Source organism: Mesoplodon mirus, assembly GCF_964341445.2.
Source record: "Mesoplodon mirus genome assembly, chromosome: 2".
Classification (NCBI taxonomy): Eukaryota; Metazoa; Chordata; class Mammalia; order Artiodactyla; family Ziphiidae; genus Mesoplodon; species Mesoplodon mirus.
In genome coordinates this window covers 191,689,265-191,708,701 of record NC_138977.1, presented here as the reverse complement: position 1 = coordinate 191,708,701, position 19,437 = coordinate 191,689,265, and the positions used below count along the sequence as shown (strand labels likewise).

Here is a 19,437-nt window from a genome sequence, read left to right as displayed (position 1 = left end):
ACTAGTGTCAGGTATATCACACAATAATTCAATATTTTTATAGATATACTGTTTAAGTTATTACAAAATAATAGCTATATGTCTCTACACTGTACAATATATCCTTGCTGCTTGATCTTACATTTTCTTCTACAAGTCTTCTAATTCTACATTTTATACTTAAATCTATGACCCATTTTTGTGTAGAGTGTGAAGTAAGGGTGTGTCATTTTTTAACATATGGATGTCCAATTGTTCCAGCACCATTTGTTGAAAGGATTATTCTCTTCTCCAATGCATTACCATGGCATCTTTGTCAAAAACTGATCATATATATTGGAATTTATTTCTTGACTTTATTCTATTCTATTGATCCATTTGTTTACGGCTATAGTTTTATAAGTTTTGAAGTCAGATATTTATTAAGTCCTTTTGTTCTTTTTCAAAATTGTCTTAGCTCTTCTGGGTGCTTTACATTTCCGTATAGATTTTAGAATAAGTTTCTCGATTTCTATAGAGACCTACTGGAATTACGATAGGGATTGCAGTCAGCCTACAGATGATCAATCTGAGTCTTCCAATCCATAAAGATAGTATCTCTCTGCATTTATTTGGGTTATCTTTAATTTCTCTCTGTAATGCTTTGTAGTTTCCAGTGTACAGAAATACTTATTTTTAAAACACCAATGATAAAATTCTTACTTAAGCTTTGAATCTGGTATCAAATTGTAACAGCAAACCTTGCAAAAGTTATTTAAGAATCTTTCAGACACAATTTTAATTACCTCACATTCAACAATGGGACAAATAAACAATGAACAAACAGTAAAGATCTGTTATCTCATAAAGTCTAAGGGTTTTAAAACATTCATAAAACCAAGTAGGAAAGAAATTAGTGCCTATCTCTAGAGGGAATTTGCCTTGACTATTTTGCCCCAAAAAAGTGTTTGGTCGCAGAAACTAAGTACAGATCTTCCTCCACTTATGATGGGGTTATGTCTCAATAAACCCATCATTAAACTGAAAACATCAATAAGTCAAAAACCTACCAAACATCATAACTTAACCTAGCCTACCTTAAATGTGCTCAGAACACTTACATTTGCCTACAGTTGGGCAAAATCACCTAATACAAAGCCTATTTTATAATAAAGTGTTGAATATCTCATATAATTTATTGAACACTGTACTCAAAGTGAAGACCAGAAGGGTTGTATAGATATAGAAGAGTCGTAAGTATATTAGCAGTGTTTCACTCATGATCGCATGGCTGACTGGGAGCTGCAGCTGACTGCCAATGCCCAGCATCATGAGGGAGTATCATACTGCATATAGCTAGCCCCAGAAAAGATCAAAATTCAAAGTACAGTTTCTACTGAATGTGTATCATTTCTGCACCATCACAAAGTCAAAACATCATAAGTTGAACCATTGTAAGTCAGGGAAGAAAACCAGATCTAGTACAGATGGTCCCTAATTCCCAAACCCAAGAAAATTCCACAAACTAAACTTATATCCACAAACTCACATAATTTCTCTCTATGTATGTATATAAAACTTCATACTGCCAACCCAATTAAATACACCATCTTCAGTCTTTCTGTCTCAGTCTTTATAGCATGATTTTCATCTCCAACTGTGAATGTATAAGCTTTCATGGAAGCATATCTGTCAAATAAAATGGAGTTTATATTCTACCAAATGTTCAAATTATGAAAAGGTTTTTTTTAACTTTGAGAAGTATGAATGTTAACAGAGACTTTTCGATGAGAAACTCTCATTTAAAATAAAAACTTAAAAAAAATTCATACCAGAAACCATGTACAATTATACTATTTATAATAGCAAAAAACAGAAACTACCCAAATGCCCACTGACAAGAGAAGATGATATAAACTGTGGTATTTATTTACTAAATATTGAACATTATTGAATATTGTACTGTAGTAAAAATGAATGAACTACAGTATACGCAACAACATGATAAATATTATAAATGTAATGTTGAGGAGGAAAAAAAAACAAGTCCCATTTGCTTATGTCTCTAAGCAAAACTAAACATATTGTTTAGGCACACATACATTCATAATAAAGCCTTTTTATAGAGGCAAAGGAATGATATGCTCCAAATGCAGAATAGTAGTTAAAGGGGATACGGAGTAAATGGGGCAAGAGAGGGCAGGAAAATTGAGTCACTAAGGAACACGTAAATAGACACATGCAAATTATTAGTAATGTTCCAGTTCCTGGGTTGAATGGAGGGTTTATATGTTTATATGCTTTATAACTTACATATGTCATCTAATTCTTTTGTAAGTATAATTATTTTTAAAAAACATAAGCAAAATCTATTTTTAAAAATCACCCATTATAAAACATTTTCCAGAAGCGTAACTGGGCACTCAGAATATATTGGGTTGGCCAAAAAGTTCATTTGGGTTTCTCCGTAAGATCCTAAAACCCGAACGAACTTTTTGGCCGACCCAATACATCAAAAAAAAATTTTTTTAAGTTTTTACCTTTGTTTCTGTTCAACTGCTTTGTCCAAGTGCTGAAAGATATCCTGAAACAGGGTGCAGCTGGATTGACTATTAATGGTATACCCATATCCTCTTTTCCAATATTGTTTCAGATCATTTAAATATTCTAAAACCTAAAAATACAAATTTCAAAAATCATTACTATTAATTTTTATTAATGTAACAGATTTTCTGATTTAATAATGATTTTTTCAGAAAAGGTTACATTGTTTAATCACCATTCTACACAAAGTATAGTAGAATCTTAGCATTTACAGAGTTTATACTTACCATTTCAAGCATCTAAGGGTTGGACCCAAAGGTCCATGACACAGAGATTTATGCTGAGACACAAACCCAAATGGGAATGTAGAGACTGACATGCAAGAGCAAGTTAGTAGTACTCACAACCAGTAATCCAGAATCCATGACAGTTCAGGATAGTGGGTTAAAGACATGTGCTCACCTCCCCTTTCTTCTAAAATTATTTTAAGATGATAGCAAAGATATATACAGAAAAAAAGAAAAAATGTACATAGAAGAATATTCATTACAGCACAGAAGGTGCCAACAGTGAATCAGGAATTTTTAAGAATTTCAGGAAGGTAGAAACCAGATAGAAAATGAGTTACTTTGGTTCATGTATCAGTTTGGCAAAAATAGTAATAAAAGTAGACCAAGGGGGCTTCCCCGGTGGCACAGTGGTTGAGAATCTGCCTGCCAAAGCAGGGGACACGGGTTCGAGCCCTGGTCTGGGAAGATCCCACATGCTGCAGAACAACTAGGCCCGTGAGCCACAACTATTGAGCGTCTGGAGCCTGTGCTCCGCAAGAAGAGAGGCTGCGATAGTGAGAGGCCCGCGCACCACGATGAAGAGTGGCCCCCCGCTCGCCACAACTAGAGAAAGCCCTCACACAGAAATGAAGACCCAACACAGCCAAAAAAAAAAAAAGAAAGTAGACCAAGGATATGGAAAACTGGTACTAGAAGGAATGTGTATTAATACAGATGTTCTAAAGGACTAGCAAAATCCACAAAAACACACATCTTTAAGGCCAGTTTAATTCCGTTTCTTATAAACTAATATTCACAGAGGAACACAAGAGACAATGTACAAGAATATCTTAGAGTAGCACTGCTTAAAGGAGCCCTCCCCCCAAAAATTTCCTGGAAATACCTGAATTTCATTAATAGGTAGAGGCTTAAATAAACTATGATACACACATACTATGGAATACTATAAGATTATTTGTAGATCTACATGAACTGACACGGAAAGATCTCCAAAACATACTGCTAAATGAGAAGAGCAGGTTAAGAATGATAAATACTTGTTGGCCTCTGCTACTTGCAATAGATCAGACCCACCAATTATTATTGTTGTAGTTCAGCGGGGCAATATTATGCCATTTCTGAACCTATCATGGCCATAGTGCTCTTTATGTACTGGGTTTTTGTATAAAACCCAGTGTATGTTGTCTAACTGCTGTTGGTAGTAGGAGAAGAGCAAGATGGTGGGGAAGGATTGTACACAGATATGTATAGAAGGAAGATAGCTATCTGTAAGTCAAGGAGAGAGGCCTGGAACAGATACTTCTCTTACAGCCCTCAGAGACCAATCCTCCTGACATCTTGATTGTGGACTAGCAAAGGAACATATAATTTTCTTTCTTCATTTTCATGAGAATTGAAAGCTATCATCTATGAAAGGGGAAGCTCTGGTCAGTCATTTTCAGGGTTTTGATCCTTATGCCTTTCACAGATCTAATTCAAATTGCTGGATCTCTTCCTTATTAGCTTTGTAATCTTAGACACATCCCATAATTTAGTTGAGTCTTACTTTCATTATCTGCAAACTGAGAGTTCTAGTACCTCCTGAGAATTGTGCAAAGCCCTCAAAAATGCCCTTAGCACACAGACGTTGTTCAATAAATGTCAATTGCTTTGTGAATTCCTGTAGTGGTGTGCTGCAGTAATTTTTTAAAATAGATTTATTTTACTTATTTATTTTTGGCTGTATTGGGTCTTCATTGCTGCATTTGGGCTTCTCACTGTGGTGGCTTCTCTTGCTGCAGTGCACGGGCTCTAGGCATGCGGGTTCAGTAGTTGTGGCACACAGGCTTAGTTGCTCCATGGCACATGGGATCTTCCCGGACCAGGGATCAAACCCGTGTCCCCTGCATTGGCAGGCGGATTCTCAACCCCTGCACCACCAGGGAAGCCCTGCTGCAGTAATTTATATGACAGGTAATCTTTGTACAATAAACATATTTGTTAAAGACAAAAAAAAAAAAGGAATAATACAGTATAATATCGTTTACTAGCAAAACACACACACACACACACACAATTACACTGTTTACATTTCTAAGAATGGTATAAATTATAAATAGAGCACAGAAAAGGTTGAAAAGTACACATCAAACTGACAGGAGTGGTAGATTTCTGTGGAGAGGTCTTGAATTGGAGTTGGTGATTAAGGTAGCCTTTATCTGAATGTCAAACTTGTACTCATGTATCATTTGATCCAACACCAAAAGTAAAGGGCTAAATCTTGCAACCCAAAAGAGGTACAAGAGAAGACTACACAGTAGTTATGAGCCATTCTTCCCAGAAGAGTCCCTAGAGAAATTAAGTGCACGCCATAAGTTTAAGAGCAAGAGCAAGGGTAGGCCACTGCCATACACCAAAAACAAAACTAAACATATATTAAAGAGGCAATTAAATTAAGAAGTTAGCAAAAGGGACAAAATAAACGTTAAAAAATTAAAATAAGAAGAATTAGATAAAGTTCTGCCAAATCTATTCAAGAAATAAAACAAAAATAGTATCAGAAATGAAAAAGGAGAGGTGCTTCAAACTGTGGCACAGGGAAAAGGATGTCGAGCAGAATTCGGCAGTCTTGCTGTGTTGAGGCGTCAGAACTCAGAGTTTAATAAGTCTGAAGTGGTTGGAATTAGCAGGGTAGAGTATCAGAGAGGAGGAAGCTACACAGAAAAAGAACTCCAAAAATCGTGGGGGGAGTCCCCTTGATTCTGCTGCCAAAGGCCGTGGGAGTTGTAAGCTGATCAATTCCAGAGCTATCACAAGGCTGAGAGATATTCATGTTCCAAGCGGCCTATGTAGAGAGAGCTTCCATAGATACCAAGACATCCAGGACTTCAATCTGGACCCCAGAAGAGACATACTTTAATAGTAAAGACATGTGTATAAGTAAGGTTTTGTTTCTGAGTTTTGTAAGGTCAGGTCGAGAGCATAAACTCAGAAAAATGAAGCCTGAAAAGGATCAAACTGATCCACAAGTAACTTAACTGCAAAATAAAACAAAATTCAATACTTAGAAGACAAAATCCAGGCATTCAACACCATAACATTCACAGTGTCCAGTATCTAATAAATACTTACTGGAAATACATAAAGAAACAAGAAACATGACTTATAACTAGGAGAAAAATCAGTCAGTAAAAGAATCTATCATGAGAAAGAAGGAATGCAAGGATAATTCAGTATTAGAAAATGTACTAATGTAATTTCTATGTTAGAAGATTAAAGAGGAAAAAAAATTATCTTCCTAGATGCCAGAAATTCAGCAAACACTCCTGATCTTAAAAACAATAAATAAATAGAAGGTTTTAGTAAGAAATAGAAATTTTCTTAACTTGGTAAGGATAACTACTAGTGACTATGCCAAACATCGTATTTTGCAATGAAACACTGAAAGTGCTCTTAACTAGAAAATATAAACAAAGCTTTGGGTTTTAAGATGATGGAATTAAGATATATACGCTCTCTTCTCTCAGCAATCACTCTAAAAAAAGAAGAATGAAAAAGAAATGCAAATGCCCCTTTCAAAGAAATTAGGAGACCTCTGTACCCTGAGCCACCACCATAAATGAGGAAGGACTGCCAAATGCAATGAAAATCAAACAAAACCCCTCAGATAAAACCAACAGAAGACAGATCCCCAAAGCACACGGTACACTTGCAGGAGTAGATCCAATAATCCTTTGCTTGAAACAATAAGAACGAAGTCTAAGAGGAGCCTCCCTGGACAGTATGCAACACCATTACAGGAAACAGACTGACCTTCCATCTTTATAAGAAGCATTCTACAAAGAATCTCAGAGAAAAACTCCAAACTAGAAGGAACACAACTTATCTCTGAATAGCTGCTCATCCCTACTGGCTGCCTGAGAAGTAAAAGCTGAATTCAGTGCAAAGATGAGTAATAATTTAAAAGGTGCTAGTATCTTTATAAACATACAAATTAAAAACAAGACTGCTACACAGATAAAATAGACAGAAATAAAACCTCTCACCCTAGAAATTCTGCTACAGAGAAAATGAAAACTGTAATTAAATAAACATGGTATCATGAATTCGAAAGACTTAATAAAATAATCAGTTAAAAAAGAAAGAGTCCAAAACAAGAAAAAAAATATATGGAAAGAAGCATAAAGATATAAATATAAACTGGAACAGCTCCAAAACATAATTGGGCATTATCTAGTAAATTTGAAGTTCTGCATATCCTATGATCCAGCAATTCTACTACAGACATGGACCTTCAGAAATGTGTGTATACAAACCTATAGACATACACAAGAATATTCATAATAGTCCCAAACTGAAAACAACCCAAATGTTTACCAACAAGATAATGGATTAAAAAAACTATGATAATTCATGTAATGGAATACTATACGGCAATAAAAATAACTGAACTACAGCTACACGCAGCATCATAGATAAACCTTAAAAATATAATGTTGATAAAAAACTAGATACAAAAAAACACATACTGGATGATTCCATTACATAAAGTTCAAAACATATAGTTAAACTGTTTCTTGGGAAAAAAAATAATAGATTAGTAGACACTAAACTAACATAATAAAGAAAATGCAGATACACAAATAAGTAATAATAATGGGGAAATAATCTCAGATATAGAAGGAAGACATTTTTTTAAATCATGAGATAAATTTGCCAAACTCCACAAATAAATCTGAAAACCTGGAGAATATGAATGACTTTTACAAGAAAATATTAAATACCAAAACTGACCCCAGATGAGATAGAAAATCTGGATATACTTATTACAGTAGAAAATAGATATACTTGTTACAGTAGAAGATAAATACAAAGCTGCAAAAAGCTATCCCACAGAGAAGTACATAGTTCATGTGTCATTTCTTTTGTAAGGTTTACCTGACTGCCATTAATCAACTTTATGTATCACTATACCTTATATATACTTCTGTTATAGCCATCCCATTGTCTTGTAATGGTTTTTTTGTCTTTCACTCCTTGTGACATTCTTTGAGGACAATGCCCATCTTATGTTAGTATCTTCAGTTTCAACCAAGTGCCTGGCATGGAGCAGGCACTCAAACAATATTTGCTGAATGAAGGCACACATGGACCAGCATTTCATAAGGTCTTGGATATCTGATAATATCCAGAATTCTCAGAATTTCATACATTTCTATTCATTTTTAATTCTTAAAACACTTTTTTAAATAAATTAATTTAATTTATTTATTTATATTGGCTGTGTTGGGTCTTCGTTGCTGTGCGTGGGCTTTCTCTGGCTGTGGCGAGCAGGGGTTACTCTTCGTTGCAGTGCGCGGGCTTCTCATTGTGGTGGCTTCTCGTTGCGGAGCACAGACTCTAGTCACGCGGGCTTCAGTAGTTGTGGCTCACGGGCTCTAGAGCGCAGGTCAGTAGTTGTGGCACATGGGCTTAGTTGCTCCGCGGCATGTGGGATCTTCCCTGACCAGGGCTCGAACCCATGTCCCCTGCATTGGCAGATGGATTCTTAACTACCGTACCACCAGGGAAGCCCCTTAAAACATTTTTAATAAAGAATTTCAAACATAAAAATAGAGAACAGGAGAATAATGAACCCCCACATACCTCTCATCCAACTTCAACAACAATTAACACTGGGCCAATTCTGTTCCAGTTATGCCCCTACCACCACCACTGGATTATGCGGAAGCAAATCCCAGACATCATTTTATTGCATCTGTAAATACTTCGGTATGTAAACCTATTTCACAGTGAAAAGTCCTAAGCAGAGATTTTTGTATCAAATTACTGAAAAAGAAAAATAAATCACAGGGAACATCTAAATCAAAAGAAAACTTTATATTTTTAATGAAGAATCTAACTTATTTGCTTTTACTATATAAAAAGGAAGCACGTATTCAATTAATTTAAACATGTATTTCAAATTTTCAAATCATGGTCATTTAAATGAGAAGTTCTTTGAAAGCGGCAGTGGCGGGTGGTGGTGGTGGGATGAAGTGGGAGATTGGTCATAGGAGATTGGTACTGACATATGTGCACTAATATGTATAAAATGGATAACTAATAAGAACCTGCTGTATAAAAAATAAATAAAATTCAAAAACAAAAATGAGAAGTTGTTTAAAGGTACCTACACAATGGAGAAATCTGGAAGGTGCCACTTTAATCATATGATCAAACATATTATCATAAATGATGTGACAAAGTGACATCATTCCTTCTGATTAGACACACTATATAAGAACACATATAGTATTCTTGTCAAAAATGTTTAAACCCCAATCTAATCTTAAGTGAAAAAACAGACACAAAGACATTCTGCAAAAAAGATGGCCTAGATGCCTGCAAAATGCCAGTGTATAAAAGACAAAAGAAAGGCTGGAACACTCTTCTAGATTAAAGGCAACTAAAGGCATGACAAATAAATACAGTCAATGATCCTTGATTAGATCCTGAATTTAAAAATAAAAAGAAAGTGGGAGGGAGACGCAAAAGGGAGGAGATATGGGGATATACAAATATGTATAGCTGATTCACTTTGTTATAAAGGAGAAACTAACACACCATAATAAAGCAATTATACTCCAGTAAAGATGTTTAAAATTTTTTTTAAATAAAAGCTATAAATATAGGATTCTATTAAGACAAGTGTGAAAACACGAATATTGACTGTATATTAGACAATACTGTACTATATATGCATATGTAAATTTACATTTTATTATGATTATGTAGGAGAAGGTTCTTGTTTAGATGTAGGCCCAAGTATTTAAGGGTGAAGTATCTTGACGTTTACAAAAAAAAAGATTACATGTATATGTGACAGAATAAATGTCCCTCAAAGATGTCTACATCCTAACGCCTACAACCAATGAATATGTTATCTTATATGATAAAAGGGAATTTGCAAATGTGATTAAGTTAAGGAGCTTAAGATGGAAATTATCCTAGACTATCTAGACGGGCCCAATAATCACAAAGATCCTTAAAAGAAGTAGGCAGGAAGGACACAGTAGGAGATATAACCATGAAGCTGTGGTCATAGTGATACAAGGAATGCAGGTGGGCTCTGGAGACTGGAAAGGGCAAGGAACAGATTTTCCCCTAGAGTCTCCAGAGAGAACACAGCCCCCTGTTGATACCTTGATTTTAGCCCTGTAAAATTCATTTTGGACTTCTGATTTCCAGAACTGTAAGATAATAAGTTTGTGTTTCTTTAAACCACTAAGTTTGCAGTAATCTGTTATAGCAGCAATAGGAAACTAATAGATTATAAAGAAAGAAAAACAAATGTGGCAAAAAAAGTTAAAAACTGATGAATATAGGTGAAGGACATGAATGTTCATTCTGTTATTCTTACAACTTGTCAGTTTGAAATTTTTCAAAATAAGTTGTGGGGAAAAAAAGAGAGAAGTTCATAAGCAATAAAGAGATAAAAGGGTAATCCTAAAAATAAAAGAAAAAGAAAAACAAGTAGCATAGAATCTAAGTCACCTAATAGTTCCATCTTTTACGATATGGAAATAAAAGCACAGAGTTCTCGGTCTTTGGAAGTAAGGGACCACATGGATATAGCTACTCAGGATACAAAAAGGGCAGACAGCCAGGTAAGCATATGCCAAATATTCCAACAACTGTAGTAACTTGGGCAAATAAGTTGTTCTTCTGTTAAAAAGTAAACTTCCCTTTTGCCAACACCACTCAGTCATTTACACAATGTTGAAAATCACTTCAATACTGTTTATCGGCTTTTTCCCCTACAGCAATCTGGGTAGGGAGAAAAGGGAGGTGAGGAATTTTGACACAAGTAAATGGTGACCATAAATCTCAGTTTATACTTATACTGGTGTAATTATTACTGGTTTCCCTTTCACTTTTAAAAGTATTCAATTTAGGAGCTTCCCTAGTGGTGGAGTGGTTAAGAATCCACAATCCACCTGCCAGTGCAGGGGACACGGGTTCGAGCCTTGGGCCGGGGAAGATCCCACATGCCATGGAGCAACTAAGCCCATGTACCACACTAGAGCCTGCGCTCTAGAGCCTGCGAGCCACAACTACTGAAGCCTGCGTGCCTAGAGGCTGTGCTCCGCAACAAGAAGCCACTGCGATGAGAAGCCCGCGCACCACAACAAAGAGTAGCCCCCGCTCGCCACAACTAGAGAAAGCCCGTGCGCAGCAACGAAGACCCAATGCAGCTAAAAATAAATAAATAAATTTATAAAAAATAAATCAAAGTATTCAATTTAGAACATAAATTTTATGATCATCCTAAGCATAGAGCATTTTAAAGAAGGGTAGGCCAGGATGTTTCTGAAGTGATAGACATTTAGAGGAGATGAGAAGTGTTTTGAGTACTAAAGACAGAGAAAAAGTAGATCATCAGGGAGCAATTCAGGAGCACAGAGAGGAAATACATACACCTATTACTTCTGGCGCTCAGCATCCTAGAGCAAGCATCCATCGAGGGCTCTTTTCCCTTCTTCCAACTTACCGGCTAAGCCCTACTGCCGCATTGGCATAATACTACAGAAAAATCACCTTTAATCTGGTTGTTGGTCACTTTAGTCTTTAATTAACGAAATAAAGCACTTGTTTACTTTCAAATGTACATTAGCTCTCAGCTTAAAAGCTTGCTTCTAACTGACAAATAGTACACTTCTTTTCAAAATTTGAGGTTAAATTCTGAAGTTAATAATTGATTTTCATACAGAATGCTGAAGGTTCCATATGTATGCAAGGGATAACTAAAGTTTCTAAAGTCCATATTTCTGAATGACCTATACATAAAGATACATCTTACTCTCATCCATCAGAATTCTATCCAATGCCTTGATCCTCCAGACTTAAGAAAACAATTAACACTTTCCTACCCCACCTCTCTGGCTCCCAGCATCCCAGATTTGACCAGAATTTGCCTCCTTTACAGTCACCAGAGGTCTGTCTGCCCTGCTCTCTCTAGAGTCTAAAAGTCTACAAAGAAACAACATGAATGAAGAGGAAAGAAAGGGAATACAAAGTAGCCAGGCAGAACCTAGATGAATCACTGCCATCACTGGGTAGAAAACAGAACTCTATCTATTATGAAAACTTTATAAAAGAATAGGTATTTGGAAAACCATTCATCTTCTCTGAGCTTTGGCTTCCTATAAAAAGAAGAATTTGGATTATATTAGCTCTATAATCCTTTCCAGCAGTAAAATTTGATGATGGGTTAAGTAGGTTTTTAACTGGGTGGACATAGAAATCAAATCACAATGGAAGAATGTTTTCCAGAGTTTTATGAACCTAAACTATTTACAAGTAGGTAGGTCCTATCTGAACAATTAATCTCTTTTTTAGGAAAATTACAAGATAGTCAAAGACACTTAATGTTCCCTACTCTGTTTATTTTTTGAAAAGCTGCTTCAAATAAAGACAACAATGAAAACCATGCAGAAAAAAAAAGCAAAGAAACTGCAAAAGTAATACTTACCTTTGCATCATCTATGTCAAAAACATCACACCAAGGAGATTTAACACCTTTAATTGCCAGGTCAAATGAACAGGTGAAAAAAGCTACCTGAATTAAATCTGAGAGAAAAAAAAAGGTAAAATTTGTAGGTTACTATTTCCTGCAGTTTTCCAAAGGCTGAATATCTATAGAATGCCAAGGACTTACTATATAAAATATAACTTGATTTTGTTAATTTTAGAGGATTAGAGGAGGGGAGATAAAGTTATAAAAGGTTTTAGTCCCCAAATTGAAAATCAGCAATGACAAAGTACATTTACTGAACAGTTCTTTTAACTACGCAATTCACATTATAACTATTAAGAAGAAGCAAGTACAGAGAAGGATATAAAAAAGAAGAGAAGACTGCAAAAGGTAAAGAACAAAGAAAAGGCAGACTGAGGAGTCAGGAGGAAGGTGAAACAAAGGGTCAAGAAGGAGAGAAACAACAAAGAGGGAAAAATCACACTATGAGACCTGACTCTGACACTAATTATCCTGGCTAAGTCACTCTAGGCTTCCTGGGTCTCAACACAAAATAGGCAAAGGATTTATTCTTTTGTCAAGCAATATCAAAGGACATATAATTAATATATCCATAACACATAAAGGGTACCTATGATCAATAAGAAAAAACATAAAAATAATCCAATAGAAGATGGCCAAGGTTATGAAGAGTCAATTCTCAGAAGGAATGAAATAGCTAATAAACATATGAAAAGATGTTCAACCTTACAAGTAACCAAAGAAATGCAAATTAAAGCTAGATATCATTTTTCATTAATTAAATTGGCAAAAGTCAAAATGACTAATAATATCCACTGTCCGATGAATTGGGGGAAATGAGCATTCTCACATATTGTTGATATAAATTTTTCTACACCTTCAGAGAACAATTTGGAAGTATACGTTAAGATGTAAAATATTCATGCACCTTAACCCAACAATTCTACCTATAGTTATTTATCTTATAAACTCTCAAGTGCAAAAAGCAGACTATAAGAATGTCCACTGTTGCGTTATTTGAAAGTTAAAAACTAAGAAAAACCTTAGTAGGAAAGTAATTTTAAATTCTAAAATAAAGAATTTGGACTGTATTAGCTCCAGCCTCTCTGACCAGTAAAACTTGAAGATAGGTTAAATAAATTTTTAACTATCATTTACCTTAAAATGTAATCATATATATCCTATAAAATAACATAGAATTTAAAAAAATGAGAGATACGTTGCTAAGTAAAAATAAGTTACAGAAAACACAAACAGCATCACCTTTCTATGCAAAAAAAAAAAAAGTATTTAAATAGCTAAAATATTTTTGAACAGTTACTCTGTGCCAGGTACTGTGCTAATGCCTTGCATGAATTAATCTCATATAATCCTTGCAATAATCCTGTGAGGCAGGTACAATTCCTATATCCATTTTACAGAGAAAGAAACTATGGCACAGTTATATTAAGGAACTTGTCAAAGATCACAGTTAGTCAATAATATAACAAAGTCAAGAATCGAATACAAACAGTCCAATTCCAGAACCCATGATTTTAACCACTATGCTAATATTGCCTCTAAAAAGAAGTTGCTCTCAGTTACCCCATCAGTAAAATACAAATAATCCTTGTCAAGTCAGGGACTAGAAATAGTGTTTTTAAAAAAATCTTCAACAATCTTAAATGCCCACTAACAGAATAATGGCCAGATGCTGGTAATATAATGGGATTCTGTACAGAAGTTTAAAATGCAGAACTAGAATTACACACATTAAATAAAAAATACAAAGTTAAATTAAAATCAAATTTCAGACTGATATCATAGTTTGATACCATTCCTAAAAGTTTAAAACTCTGCAAAATGCCCCATTTAGGTATAGAAACATAAATATAAAAACCGGCATGGGATGACTTAAATGCTCAATTCATGACAATGGTTACCTCTGGGAGAAAAGGAAAGGAATGAGATCCTAGAGAGGGTCAAAGGACCCTCAATTTATTTAAAGCAACTAAGTGAAGCATAATGTTTAAATTTGATCAAACTAAGTTGTGGGTATACAGATACTCATTATATTAGCCTTTATTATTATCTACATACTTGAATTATTTCCCAAATAAAATAATTTTTAAAGCTCTGCAAAGGACCCCAATGTATAGCCAGTTGAAGAAAAGAGAAAAAACTCAATTTTAGATGCTAGTCTAGGCATCTTCACTTTTTTGATCCTTATAAAGCATTCAGACACCAGGATTGACATATTCTAGTCTACTTAATTTATTCCCAACATCTCCTACTTCTAGTCGTTGGAAATTTATTCACAGTATAATGAAACCACACTCTATATATCTGTCAATATCTGCTGTATGGATTATACATTCCTAGAAAACAGGAAAAAAAACTTATTATTTTTTCTTAATTTCTCATTGCTAGGTGACGATGTACCTTGGTTTTCCACCTGCTCTCCCAGCATAATTATTAATAGTGTTTCCTTTCACCCTAAAGTGTCCCAGGTTGCACAGTCAACCCATCCACTGCAATAGCTTATGACATACATGACTGCTCATTTTCTCAGCATCTCTAGGTATAAAAGCTACAAAGAAAAAAAAATCACACTTTAATAACTTAACCCCTCTCAAAACATTAACATGTACTCTGAACTGCTTTAAAAGCTAAAGAATTTATATGACTTTCCATTTGTATCACTTTAAGAGGAGATAATTCAGAAAAAGATAATTTTTGTTTTATAAATAATGCTTAGAGTTGAAGTTTTATAAAACTTTGCCCTCAAAAAAAAAATTCCAGGATACATCAAGAATCTTGTGTATTAATTTACATAAAATTCAAAGAAGAATCGGAATCTAAGAATAGTAAGCATGAGATATAGAATTTTCTTGACCTAGAACACATTATTTTCTCAACGTAAAATCAATTGTGGTCCTTTAAAAGGAATAACTTTATGCTTCCATATTTTTCCATGTTCAGAGTTTAAAAACCACTTAACCTATTTCAGAGTTCAAATGCGAGATAATAGGCACATTACCTGCATTTAAGTTGTTGACTGGCACTTGCAAAATACCTGCAACTTTTTTTAAAATGTTCTGCATTTCTGGTCCAGTTTTGAAGGCTTCTACATGATAAAGAGCCGTAGCATTCCTTTCCACTTGATTTAAAAACTTCTCACAATGATCAAAGAACCTCATTAATTTATCATTAATTCTTGGAGGTCCACACTCCATGTCTGAAAGGGAAAAAAATAATTGTGTGTGTATGTATGTGTGTGTGTGTATATATATATATATGTATATATATACATATATATATATCCATTGACATGAATGACAATTTCAAATTATTGGAAAATTTTGTTTCAAGTGTAAAAAGGAACACTAAAAACCTATTTATTCATTGACATGTCTGAAATAAGTACACACTGCTCAAGAAAGACATAGGGCAAAACTATTCCCCATTTGTAATAATTGTTAGCTTATGAGAGGATACTCTAAAAAAGACTAAAGAAACAGAAAATATCAAAGATAAAATAAAATGTTAGAGCAATACTACACTATGAAATAAAGGTAACTGAAATCAATGTTTTCTTAAAGAAAACAAAAATAATTAGATATGAATGTCATAAAAAGTGTAAAAATCTATTACCTAAGTACTGTTTCCATCAGGCACAGAAAATTTGAGAAAACAATCTAAAAATTAGCAACATTTCTAATTACAAGGTGAGAGAATTCGACAGACAGGCTCTGTTTTACTACTCTAAGCCAAAGTCTAAATAGAGTATTTTATTTTCTCAATTAACTTTCTCAACCCTGTGTTACTTTACAAAAGACTGCTTTGGACAAAAACTACTGACAATAGCACAAAATACATTAAAGTTTCAGGTCTTCTGTATTTCATTGTGCTAGATGCTTCTGATTCGGTTTATTTTCTAACCGAAGCTCCAGAATAACTTCCCATTTAGAATTTTATGTGTAACATTATTTCCCCAATTCGGTAACAAATACATACTAGAAAAGCATTCGTAATCATGCTTCAACTACTGGGGTGCCTTTTAAGTTTTCTCAGAGTCATATTTAAAAATGCACAGATTCCAATCATCATTTCTCCAATAATTTACCATGAAAAGAACACCAAGTATACTATTTCTGTAATTAAAATAAGAAAATTAGGTCTAGTTATACCATTTTGCTTCAGATGTGTATGTGAAAATATTTTTATGTGTGTGTGTATCCATTTCAGGAGCTCCTGAAATGAATAATTCTGCCAATTTTAATTGGCAATCAGATTACAGTTCTTAAGAAATAGCTTACTAGGAAAATAAGTGATCTTTGTCATCTTTTTCTGTGGCCTCAAAATTTCCTAAGTGGATCTGGATAATTCATCCCTGCTATTATCTAATTACTGCTATTCTTTAAATAGAAACAAAGGCATTGTTCTGTTTCTGTAAGAATACAAAATCCAATTCAGTGGCTTCCCTCCAAAGCCCAGATGTACACAACAGGCAAAACAATTGTCTGTAGATAATAATGAAGCAGCTAAGCAAAGGGTTTAATCTCTGATACTGAAAATGGTGAGGGGTGGCTTATCCTGAACTATTTTGATCCATGGCTAGCAAATGCCCATTCTCATAATCCATCTAAGGGCAAAAATTCATTCATCCCAGGAGGTCCAGTAGTCCCTTTTTGGAATACACTATATACATATGTAGTATTATATTGAAGTATGTTCTGTTTTCAACATTCAGTTAATTTAACAGATTTGTGGGAAATCTTCACTCATATCAATGGAAAAAAGTCTAGCTATATTAAAAAGCATGATTCAACAAGTGACTAAAAACACAAGTCAGCCAACCGAGTTACCCACAGAGTCATGACAGAGTCATGACACATGACAGGGTCAATGGAAGAACCCCTTGGAGATGGCTGAACGGCTTAAGAGAGAATGCTATTAGAGAAATGACAAACCAGTCTACTTCTAATTTATTTTTTGCTTGCTTTTTAAAGCTAAATGATGCCTCACCTCAACTTTGACCTTAAAGCTGATCAAGAAAGTATTAACACTTGTTCATCTCTCTGGCACAAAAATGTCATGTTTTCATTCTTATCCTTAAGTTACAGGACAAATGGAAGCTGTATGTACAGTGTAACGGTTAAGAGACCAAGCTCTAAATCAGATTTCCTGGGTTCATACCTACTCATTTGAAATTAGGCAAATTAATGTTTCTGCGGCTCAATTTCCTCACCTGTTAAGAGGGAGGGAAAATACAATCAACCTCAGAGAGCTGTTGTAAGGATTTTGTGAAATAAATGTGAGGCATGCCTAGCACACAGCAAGCATTAAGTGTTTGCTATTATTATTATCTGTGACTTTTAAAACATTTTCTAAGGAAAAAGCATCATTTGAGGGAAAACAGAAGACCTGGATTCTGGGCCTCAAACTAATAAAGGACAATCAGCAAGGCATTTTCTTGGGCTCAGCTTCTTCACCTGTGAAATAAAAGAGCTCCACTAGATGATCTCTCAAATTTTGCAAAAGTATCGGTAGTGGAATAAATTAGTAAAGTACTGTGCCATGACCATGGACCACAGGTACAAGGAGAGTAACTCTACAGTACATGCAAAATCAAAACAGAGAAAAAAGCAGAGCGGTAAAGAAAGTTTGAGAGTAGCTTCCTAAAATAGGTTGTAGGTCTAGAATTAACATCTGAAAAAGCTGTTAAGTGAAAAAAACAAAACAAAACCCAAATAGTATTAGTATCAGAAGTAAAGCCTAAGGAAGAAAAGTCCTAGATTAAAAAAAAAAAAAAAAAAAAAAGTGCTCCGAACTGTAGAACTAGTCGCCAGAGAGGGAGGAAGGGGAGAGGGGTTGGTGCTCAGAGGGAGAAATTCATTTTGGGAATGGGTGATCAAAAACTGCCCTGGCCTGTCTCCCTTCCTACTGGATCACCCAACGTCTACCACAGCGTCCTGCACGTAGAAGGTGCCAAACTCATCCCTGATGAATGAATAAATGAACATTATGTACGAGGATAAGGGAGAGAGCCAAGTCCTGAACATCCCATGGGATGGGGGGCTGGGGACAGAAGGAAGTAAGGAGAGGCTGGGATCGGGGAAGTCCGGGATCTGGAGGAGGACCGAGGCAGGGCAGTGGCCGGGCGGCCCGGGGTGGTCACCTGCGACGTCGGGCGGCGATAACCCAGGGTGATAGTGCTGCCACAGTCCCTGCAGGAAGGCGGCGCCGCTGTCTACGCAGCGGTGCTTGGAGCTGGTGACTAGCTGCAGGCGGCCGCAGTTCTCTCGGCTGAAGAGGACCGGGAAAAGGGAGGCCAGGCGCAGGGCCAGCTGTCGCATGTCCTGCCGCCCCTTCTCCACCAGCTGCCCGTCCATCCAGTCCGCGTACCACAGCGGCCAGTTGGCCAGCGCAGCGCCCAGGTCGCCGCCGCCGGCAGCACGGGTCCGGTCATCCCCGGGCCGGCAGGCCTGCAGCAGTCCGTGCAGCTGCCGCAGCTTGCGGATCTGTTTGGTGGTCGGGTAGCGGGTGCCGTGGCGGATGAGGGCGACCAGCTGTACCGGGGTGCAGGTCTCCTCCAGCAGTTGTGGGTCCCGCCGTGGCGCCTCGGGGTCCGGCAGCAGACCGGGGTTGGCATCCTCGTAGCGAGTCTTGGTGCCGAAGTAGGGGCTGAGCGGCGAGACCACGCGGTCCTCCGGCTCCAGGAGGGAGCAGCGAGAGAGCGACGAGACCAGCGCCACAGCCAGGGCCGCGACGGGTGCCACGGAGACCCTGAAGAGGCGGCAAGGGCCACGGAGCATGATGTACTGCGGCCCGCGGAGGGCAACATACCGGCTCGGTCGACGGCTTCCGGCTCCGGTGGGCAGGGGGCGGGTCCGGAGGGTGCTTCCGGCCGGTGCCCCGCCCCGGGAATCACTGCGCGTATCCAGCTCTCCGGCTGTGAGGAGGTGGTTCCTGCCTCTGGCACACCGAGAATTCGGGCTAGACGCTTCGAGGAACCTAGTGGCATTGTGGCTCGGGTGAAGCCGTTAGAAATTCTCGAGGAGCTTCGGAGACCTGTGGCTTAGGTGGAGCCGGCGTCGCCTGGCCCCCCGAGCGTGGGCGAGTTTCCTCGTAGCTGGCGGCGCCTCA

The 19,437-nt window shown here is 36.7% G+C and overlaps 1 protein-coding gene across 6 annotated transcripts in view; it reads right to left on the bottom strand.

The window, feature by feature from the left end:
• The window catches only part of MINPP1 (multiple inositol-polyphosphate phosphatase 1), a 44,419-nt gene extending 25,256 nt beyond the window's left edge, over positions 1–19,163 (bottom strand). For 2 of the 6 annotated variants that reach the window (XM_082611110.1, XM_082611111.1), the window contains exons 1-5: positions 18,470–19,162; positions 15,329–15,526; positions 12,286–12,383; positions 2,499–2,632; positions 1,508–1,647 (exon numbers count right to left, since the gene is read on the bottom strand). In XM_082611110.1, coding sequence (XP_082467236.1) covers positions 1,539–1,647; positions 2,499–2,632; positions 12,286–12,383; positions 15,329–15,526; positions 18,470–19,106 — 1,176 coding nt within the window. In that variant the 5' untranslated portion in view covers positions 19,107–19,162 and the 3' untranslated portion in view covers positions 1,508–1,538. Of the gene's footprint in view, positions 1–562; positions 1,648–2,498; positions 2,633–12,285; positions 12,384–15,328; positions 15,527–18,469 lie in introns of those variants that run through there. The other 4 variants (XM_082611109.1, XM_082611107.1, XM_082611108.1 and 1 more) reach the window with 4 other exon arrangements.
• Between the last annotated feature and the right edge of the window lie 274 nt (positions 19,164–19,437).